A 10,407-nucleotide genomic window follows, 5' to 3' on the forward strand; every position below is an offset into this window, starting at 1 on the left:
TTCTAGCTCTTAAAAGTTCCCTTAGGAAATATTATTATTCTGCTGTTTCTAGTTGGCTAATATTGCATGTAGTACATTATTTACTGCCACTGCTTTTTCTGCAGAGTATGATTGTTACCATATGCTCATATCTAATGGGCTCACAGTAACAAAACAAATACAGCTATTGAATTCCAATGACAACTTAATAGTCAAATTGCTGGGATTTTCTTCTGTACCTTTCCAAAAAAGATATTCATTACCATTAAAGAAAGCATAAGAGGGAGTGAACTGCTAGCTAGTCCCCTAATTTGTTTGAATAGTTGGTTTTCTTAATAAAACCAGTTATTATTCAGAAAAAATTGAGATATATCTATTAACATAATGGTGCTGGATCGGAGGTTCGCTGAACTTGTAGCGCTGTATTTTCTCATTGTGCATAGTCCATCTTTGAGGTTGATGCATGTATATGGCGATTTAACATTCATTATCACTAACAACATTTTAAGAAGTCATTAGCAAATTTGATATATTTAGACCAATGGGGCAATGAATACATCAACAAATTATGAGGTCCATTCTGTAAGGAAACCAGTACCTTAATCTATGACTCTACTTGGAGGGCATTTGTGCTCTCATTTATGTAAGGTAAAACATATATCAAAGGGACTTGCAGATGTGATGTTAAGGCAACAAAACTAATCTTCTTCAAGCATACCAAGGTCTCCTCATCCTGTCAATAATGGATTCAAATGAGGCTCAGACATCTTCAGGTCTACCTTAGTTGCTCATGTATAACAATGGTCCTTGTAATTGTTTATCAGTTTCCCAGTGCCAGTTTCCATTATTTATAAATACTATTCCATCCCCCTTGGGGCTCCTCTGATTAATATATTACTGTGCTCCTGTAGCAAATTGATTGCTACTACATCACTCACATTAGTATTTTTATTGTGTTGCTGGAACTTTAGTTGATCAATATCTCTCGAGTGGCTGGAACTGGCCTCCTAATTCCACAACAATTTCAACCATTGTCCAAGCCATCAAGTTCCAGAGAAATTGGAGGGACATCTGGTAACTATCCATAAATCAGAGTTCCCTTGTTTCTAGTGTGGACAAATGTATCCAGTGAATGTTCATGCACCTTGCTTGTCCCTGACACATGCTCATTTTTAACTGGAACTAGCCATTCAAGAAATATGGCACCAAAACATGGTAAACGTACACAGTCGATAGTAGTTCTTAGTCCATTTCCAACATCAGTAGACCAAATATTTGAACTTTAACTTTAGACACCAGTTGGTTCAGTATCTCTTCTCCACTTGACTAGTGCCCAGTGCCCTCCTCCTTTTACCAACCACTGGAGTGCATTTAACATGACGCCGGAACTTTGATTTCGGACTTTTCAATTTGGTACCCTAAATTCACCAGTTTAATATGTCCGGATACCAAGTTTACATCTGCATGTGAGGTGTTGAGTTGTTGAATACATATTTGTGTTTTGAATCCTTACTGGATGATTTGTAGAGATCTGGACCCAAGCCATTGGGATTTCCCCTCTTGTACTCAAGGCCACTGAGAAACTAGGACAAAGAACAGATATAGTATAGTTTACTTGTTAGATTTGTAGCAGTCTGCCTGGGATCTCTTTTTCACTGGCAATAGAAGGGACACAATGCTATAGTAAATGAACTAAGATGGTATAGGTTTCTGCCTGTTTCTGAGAACAGAATTTTGCTAAACCTTAACTACTAAATTCACTACACTTGGGCTACAAAATGAGGGCAAAACTACTTTAGGTTCTGAAATACCAGTGGAATGTGATAGTAATCCCTCAAGATACTACCCAGTGGGGGGCGTGGCTTCGGCGTCTTCGGTGATGGCCGCCGATTTCGGGAGCTCCGTAGTACCGTGACACAGTTCACCCTCTCCAGGATATTTTCGCTCCTTTTCGGAGCGCGGAAAGGACATATATCAGCGTCGGAAGTGTATCCTGATGCAGCGCAATATTTTTTCCACCGTTTGGTGAGCTCCTAACAGTTTTTTCTCCTCAAAACGGCTGAAATGCACTCACGGCCGCCATTTTGTTTTCATTTTTCAGGCGTTTTTCACATTCCCTGATATTTTACCTCAGAAGTTGCATATTATTGCCTGAAATGTCTACTTATCCAGAATTTTTCTATTGCCTCATTGATTTCCAGTGGTAGGATGTGCTTGGGTCTTCGTATTTGATCATTCCAGCTGTGCTATTTATTTACTTCAAGTTATTTTGCTCCGAGTCTGGTTCTGGACTTGTGGGTTAATTCTCCTTTATCCAGACTCCGTACCTCTACCAGCTTGCCTTGTGTTACAATACTCTCTGGGTCTGACTCTTTTGAAGCCGTCATCAGCATTTCTGCGTCTAACAAATTTTTACACTATGGCGGCAACTCGGACCAGCCGTAAAGAGGTGCCACAGCCCGCTGGTGCCTCTTTAGAGGACTTCAACCCTTTTACTATTTTACCAGAAACTACAGATGAAGCTCTCAGCGACCCTATGGCCATAAAAAACTCCTGTTCGTCTACGACTCGTTTGGGCTCCAAACAGGGGTCTAAAATTCCATCTTCTGCTCCCCTCACCCCTAGGAAGAGAGGGAAAGCGAATCCTCCATCTCCCACTGGCTCTTCTACACCTCTTTCAATGGAACTTCTTCTTGAGGAGATTCGTGCCCTCAAACCCTATATGGAGGAAACCAACACCCGTTTGCTGAGATCAGAAGATAACTGGTCTCACACTGAACAGCGGGTGGAGGGTCTGGAGAAGCGTGTTGATGCAGTTCAGGAGTTTGCTGACAAGGTTCCTCTTATCCATAAAGATGTTGAACGTCTTCAGCAATAAGTTGAACAATTGGAAAATCGTAATAGGCGTAACAACTTGCGCATTTATGGTTTGGCGGAAAGTCTGGAAGGTTCTAACGCCATATCCTATTTTCAGTCATTCCTTCCGACTCTTCTTGGCCTTCCGGAATCTCCTCCATTAAATATCCAGCGTGCACATCGTTTGGGCCAGAGTCCCCGTTCTTCATCTCCATCAACAAAACCCAGAGGAGTAATTTTGTACTTTCTGGAATATACGGATTTACTTAAGGTTTTACAAGCAGCCAAACAACGGGGAAAAATTTCCTGGAATGGTTCCAACCTCTTCTTCGCTCAGGATTATGCCAAAATAACTGCTGACCGTCGAAAAAGGTTTTTAGATATGAGACCAGCTCTACGCAGTTTGAATGCACGTTACGGCTTATTCCATCCCTCAACTATGAAGATCCAGCTGTCCTGCAACAATTTTTGGACTCTTGTAAAGGAATTTCCATGGATATCTCTAAACCATTATATGTCGTGTAGTGTTTGTTGTGTTTTTACCCGTTAATGTACACTTCGTGTGTATCAGTCATTTTTGTAAGTTTTTGATGTCATTATCACTTCTCACATTAATTGTTATTTTATTTTATTTCTTCTTTGCCAGGTTGTGGTTTCCGTGCCCCCCTACATAATATTCTACGTTTCGCCTGGATGGTGTTTCTCTGTGTACTTCGCGTCCTGCGTCCTCCCGTCTGACGTGTGGCCCTCCCCATATGGCTCCACCTACCCCGTTACTCTTGTTCTTTTGTGGTATGTTTTTCTGTTATTGTACTGTTTTATCAATTGTTAGCTTTAATTTGTTCCTCTGTTCCCTATTTCTTTCTCTCTTTCCCTCCTTTTCCTCATTCCTCTGTTCTTCTCTATCTCTGGTTGTCCTTTTATATTTCTCATATGTCTACAATGTTTCTCTTATTCTCACTCTCTTTTTTCTACACTGTTTCATGATCTTCTCTGTTTCTCACTGCTATTTTTCCACAATAAGAAGTTGCTTTCATGTTTTGTTGTGTTTTTTGAACACTTCTGTCTTTATGCACAATACATTCTTTTACGAACCATTTTGAATATGTTTAAATAAGATCTATTATGTCGTTAAACATTATATCTTGGAATGTTAAAGGCTTGGGTTCTCCTATCAAACGTCAACGAGTTTTGTCTCATATTGCAAACTTAAAAGGTGATATTGTTCTTCTACAAGAAATTCATATTCCAGACACTGAGGTAACTAAATTGAGACGATGTTGGGTGGGCAATGTTTTCGCATCACCAGGTTCTGGAAAACGCAATGGCGTTGCTATTCTCTGTCATAAACGCTTAGATGTTCAACTCATAAGTCAAGATAATGATTCAGAGGGTAGATGGGTTGTGGTCTCTTTGCTAATTAACAAGATTCCTTTCACCATTTTTAATGTTTATGCCCCCACTTCCCCAGATAAATTGTTTTGGCCTCAAATTCTCTCCCGTTTAATGCAATGTACTGATGATTATTTAATTTTTGGCGGGGATTGCAATATGATTGTGGATCCCTTTATTGACAGGAATTCCAGCTCCAGGTTTGTCCCGTCCTCTATGCATTCTCAATTTATGTCTGCTATTTCTCAAAGAGCTCTTGTAGACTCTTGGAGGCTTTGTCACCCCACACTACAAGAGTATACTTACTACTCTCCTGCTCACTCCTCCCAATCCCGAATAGATTATCTTTTTATTTCTAAACCTCTTCTTCAACACATTTCTCATTCGGACATAGGTTCTATCCTACTCTCTGATCATGCTCCAGTTTCCTTGAATTTAGATTTACTTCCTCCCACTAAAGGAAATAGATGCTGGAGATTCAATAACTCTCTTCTTTTAGACCCTAAGTTCCCGCCAGCCTTTCTCGAATTCGCTTCTTTATTCTTTAAAGATAATGAATCCCCTCAATTATCTCCTCAACTTGTATGGGATTCTTTTAAGGCTGCTTCTAGGGATTTTATTATATCCTTTGTTGGCCGAAAAAAACGTGCAGCTTTTCTTTCCTCTCAAGCACTTACTTCACAAATCAAAAAACTGGAACATCTTTATTACTCATCGAAAAGTCAGTCTACCTTGAAAGAATTAATTAATGCTAAACTCTCTTTCAATAAGATTTCTACTGATTCTGCAAATTTATATTTACTCAAGTCTAGTGCTAAATTTTATAGTGCGCAGAACAAATCTGGCAACCTTCTTGCTAAATATCTCAAGATCAAAAAGGAACGTACTAAAATCGATTCTATTGTATCCTCTGCTAATGCCGTGCTTCATAAAGATGAAGACATTCTTTTGGAGTTTTCTAATTTCTATAAATCCCTATACACCCCTGAATCTACTCCTCTTTTATCTGACATTGATCAATATTTAGCTTCCATTCCTCCACCTCCTTCTTTAGATGTTGATTTCTCTGTTTTAGAGTCTGATATTCAGACCAAGGATATTCTTACTGCTATTCAGTCACTTAAAAAGGGAAAGGCGCCAGGTCCTGATGGTTTTACCATAGAATTTTATATCCACTTTTCCAAATTACTTATCCCTAAATTACTCAACTTATTCTTGTTTTTTATATCTTCCCGAAAATCTGAAGGTTCTTTTCAAGAGGCTTTGATTTGCCTTCTTCCAAAAGAGGGTAAAGACCATACATTATGTAAGAACTATAGACCCATTTCTTTAATCAATCTAGATTATAAGATTTTTGCAAAGATCCTTGCACTTCGTTTGGATAGTATTTTACCTCATTTAATTGGCAAAGAACAATGTGGCTTCATTAAAGGTCGTCATCTCTCAGACAACACTCGCCTCTTTTTCAATGTCCTTAGTAAATCTCAATGCCATAAGTCTTCGTTAGCAGCTGTAGCTTTGGATGCTGAAAAAGCTTTTGACAGGGTTAATTGGCAGTTTATTTTTTCGACTCTTACTTGGTTTGGTTTTGGCCCTAAATTTTTATCCTATATTTCTTTACTTTATTCTTTTCCGAGATCGTTTATTTTAGCTAATGGACTTGTTTCTTCCTCTTTCCCACTTCTCCGTGGTGTCAGACAAGGGTGTCCTCTTTCTCCCCTTTTATTTATTTTGACGTTAGAACCCTTTTTATCTAAAATCCGGATGAACAAAAATATTACTGGCTTCCCCTATAGGGATAAGCACTTAAAGATCTCGGCGTACGCTGATGATATTCTTTTATTTCTATCTAATCCTCAGACCTCCCTACCGGCTTTTCTTTCAGAAGTTTCTTCTTTTTCTTCTGTTTCAGGTTATAAACTTAATGTGGATAAATGTGAAATTCTTCCATTAAATAAATATTGTTTTCATGCTGATTTTGTATCTTCTTCTTTCCACTGGAACTCTTCCAAAATTAAATATTTAGGTTTATGGTTCACCCCTTCTATTAAGGAAACTATATCGCTCAATCTTAAAAACCTCCAATCGACTTTAATTAGTTCCACAACAAGATGGCATCCCTTGTTTTTATCTTGGTGGGGTAGATTGGATTCTATAAAAATGATGTTGGTCCCTATCATCTTATTTTTCTTATCTAATCTGCCTGTTAACATCCCTAAATCTTGTTACAAACAAATATATACTATTTTATCAAAATTTTTGTGGCAGAACAAAAAATCTAGGATGTCCTTTTCCAAACTTAAACAACCTAAAAATTTGGGTGGGGTTAATTTCCCTGATTTTGCATTATACCATACTTCTTTCTTTCTTAAGAATTCTTCTTCCCTACTATCTCAAAATACGACTGATTTGTTATCATTGCCTCTGTGGGTAGATATTGAATCCTCTTTCATTTACCCTCTCTCATTTGATGATTTTTTATCCATATTGAATACTCCTCAGAAATTCTCCTTTCCTATTCTTAAACATATTCGTAAAACTCTTCATCCTCTTATGCTGGATGGTTTCGATGACCGTACCCATTTCTTACAATCACCGATTTGGTATAATACTCGTATTAAGATCAAAAATCGGACCCTTTTTTGGAAAGAATGGTTCAATCTTGGTCTTAAATGGACTCATCAACTTTTCATAGGTGATACTTGCATTCCTTTCCGTATATTGCAACAACGCTTCTCTCTTCCCTCCTCATTTCTTTCTAAATACAAATTACTGTCCTCAGCTGCCCAAAGTTCCTATGATAAGCTTCCGGCTTCCTCCACACAGATTATTTCTTCTCCTGTTACGATTTAATTCTTGAAATCGAACCCCTCAGCCTCTCAAATTTACAATAAATTGAGACACACTAATCAGACTCGAGACAAATCTGCAGTTGAAACTAATTGGGAATCCGACTTATGCACTTCCTTTTCCACGTCAGTATGGGATAACATCTGGATTAAGATAAGGAAATCTTCTAGAGCAGCAAATACTACACACACATTATTTTTTATATACAATAGACTATTGATTACTCCAGCCAAATTACATCAGATTAACCTTAGCTCTCCCTCTACATGTTTGTCATGCCCAGCTCCTGTTGCGGACCTTAAACATATGTTGTTTACTTGCCCAGTCATTCATCAATTTTGGATTAAAGTTTGGCAACAAATTAACAAAATATTTCACACTCATATCCCCTTTTCCTTCTCTCACATTTTTCTAGGTAGTGTTGCAGAAGTTTGGCCTTCATCCACTTCCCTTAATACTCTTATTATTGACTTACTCATTGCTGTTGCCTTTCAACAAATCACTAAGTCGTGGAAAAATGCTTCTAATTTCTCTTTTCAAGCCTGGTGGTATGGCGTTTGTTATAATCATAGGTTAGATAGAGCTTATGTTTACCCGATTACTCTGGCTATTAAACGTGACTTGTTATGGCTTCCTGTTACCAGTTTTTTAGATTTATCTGCTCAATCATTGCCATCCCATGTTCCTGCCATAGAAGAAGTTTCCAAGCCTCCTTAAATTAAGTTTAATTCCATTAAGGTAACTTAAATGTTGTTCTATTTTATATATACTCTCAATATATAAGTGAATTTGTGGTAGTGAGTTCATTACAATGTACCTGTTATACTTGGTGTATAATACTGTTCTATGGTATTGTTATAGGAATTACATATATTTTTCCTTTTCTCTCCTTCTCCCCCCTCTTCTCCCCTCTTTTCTTTTTCTCTCCCCTTAGTATATATAGTTTATTTTCTATTGATATTACTTCTGTATGCTAGATTGTATTATTGATGTATCTATTGCTTATTTTCAATAAACTTTCTTTAAACTCAAAAAAAGATACTACCCAGTGATTTTTGACTGCTTGTGGACCATTAGAAAAGGCCTGACAGGAATATCACTCAATTTGAAGTTTTTCGGTGGTCTTGTGGGGTAGGTATCAATGGTTGTGTCTTGACTGCTGAAGGGCAGGCATAAGGTTTTACTTGGACAGGATGTGGTAGGATTAAACAATCCATCATGTGATCATATCGTTTATGAGGTTCACATAGATATATTTGCCTCTGAGTGAGTATTCCAACTTTAGCAACAGTTACTCACTATAGTTTATTTCTTATTTTTCTACAGGTAATTGGAAGACGGTTTGATGGAGAAGTGGAATGGAAGCTCAGTCACAGAGTTTGTGCTGCTGGGACTAACTTCAGACCCCAATTTGCAGACTGCCTTCTTTGTCTTATTCTTAGTAATGTACACCATAACGCTCATTGGAAATACTATGCTGATTACAGCCTGTATCACTGAGCCTAAGCTCCATACTCCAATGTACTTTTTCCTGGTCAACCTCTCTTTTTTGGATGTCTGCTACTCATCGGTGATTGTCCCTAACATGCTGGTCCAATTTTTTCTCGTGAGGAAAATAATGAGCTTTTCCAGGTGTGCAGCTCAAATGTACTTCTTCTTTCTCCTGGGGATTACTGAAGGTGTGCTTCTAGCAGTCATGGCTTACGATCGTTATGTAGCCATCTCTTTACCATTGCGTTATAACGTTATTATGAGCAAGTCTGTTTGTATCAAGTTGTCCCTGTTCTGCTGGCTCAGCGGCAGTGTAACAGGGCTCCTTGACACTGTTTTCCCACTAACATTGTCTTTTTGTGGTCATAATGTTATTGACCATTTCTTTTGTGAAGGCACAGCTATCATAAAGCTGTCATGTGTAGATACCTTTATCACAGAGATGGTCATGCTATCTGTCGGGACATATGATCTGCTTATCCCAAGCCTCCTCATTCTTATCTCCTATGTCTGCATCATCATTGCTATTCTGAAGATCCGCTCCTCAGGAGGCAGATACAAAGCCTTCTCCACTTGTGCCTCCCATCTGATTGTTGTCACCATGTTCTATAGCACCGCTATCTACATGTATATGAAACCAACATCAAAAAAGTCAGCTAATCTAGATAAAATAGTCTCTGTGTTTTACACTGTGACGCCCCCAATGTTGAACCCCATGATCTACAGTCTGAGAAACAATGATGTGAAGATGGCCCTGCTTCAAGTTACTCGAAGACGCATTTTTTAATATGTATGTTTTTTATTTCTATTTTATTCAGCATTAAGTAAAGGTGCCAGAGTACTCTACACGTGAATAGAGACAATTTTACAAGATCATTAGGTTTGCAACGAGAGATGTTACATAAAAGACCACATTTAGAATAAATGTGGAGATAGCTAACGTTTTTTATGATTTCCAAGGTCTAAAAGCTGGAGAGGCATGCATTCACCATTTACATTGTAGATATGTTTTTAATTCATATTTGAACAGTGTGAAAGAGGGAGCAATGTGTACTAAGGTGGGAGGTTTTCTTACACCTGAGCTGCTGATATTGAACCACTTTCCCTCTCAGGTGTTTGTACCATGTAATACAACATCAAAACTACAGATTATGAGACAAGATAGCTCGGGTAGTTAAGCATCAACTTCTGACATGTCTGTATAGCTGACAAGTCTCAATTTAAAATTCTTGAGATAAACTCAGCCTTTTAAGCATCCAAGTTTAATAAATCGAGTACCTATAAATTAGGCCAGATTAACACATTGAATTTACAGCTCTAAATGTATAAATATCTAAAAATAGCAGCCACATAGAGATGGTTCCATCCCTCTATAAAACACTTTTGGGCCTCATTACTATGTCAGGCGGAAAGCCTCCGCACGACATTCGGAATTTCCTAGACTGCGTCGGAACCCTTCCGACTGACACGCTTGGTTTATAATCCGTCCGACCGATTACGATGTTTGTGGTCGGAAAGTAAACCATGTGGTTATTCTGATTCGGTTCTGACTGGCTCTCGGAGTATCCTTGTTGGTCGGAACCAAAACATGCACCTCTACGAACAGTGTTTCCGACCTACCGATTATGATGCCGATTTCCAACAGCCTTTCCGAGTCGGCCTATCTGACATGAAAAGGCTGTCAGAAAGAGAACTTAGGGGCCCCTAGCAGGGCCCCTTCATCCTGTGGCCTCCGGTTGGGGGCCGAGGGGGTACCCAAGGGACCCCCCTGAAAAATCCTGCACTGTGTGGCTGGCACCATGGGTTGCCTGCGACAGGGTGCATGGTTTTACACACACA

At 38.7% G+C, this 10,407-nt stretch overlaps 1 protein-coding gene across 1 annotated transcript; it reads left to right on the forward strand.

The window, feature by feature from the left end:
* The first annotated feature begins 8,422 nt into the window (after positions 1–8,422).
* On the forward strand, positions 8,423–9,355 carry LOC146822313 (olfactory receptor 2D3-like). The gene has a single exon (XM_085610039.1). The coding sequence runs from the start codon at positions 8,423–8,425 to the stop codon at positions 9,353–9,355; it is 933 nt and encodes a 310-aa protein (XP_085466165.1).
* Positions 9,356–10,407: the final 1,052 nt, after the last annotated feature.

The sequence above is a fragment of the Triturus cristatus genome, chromosome 6 (assembly GCF_964204655.1).
Source record: "Triturus cristatus chromosome 6, aTriCri1.1, whole genome shotgun sequence".
NCBI lineage: Eukaryota > Metazoa > Chordata > Amphibia > Caudata > Salamandridae > Triturus > Triturus cristatus.

Coding starts and splice junctions, on each gene's coding strand:
- LOC146822313 (XM_085610039.1), top strand. CDS start 8,423: ATGGAGAAGTGGAATGGAAGCTCAGTCACAGAGTTTGTGCTGCTGGGA.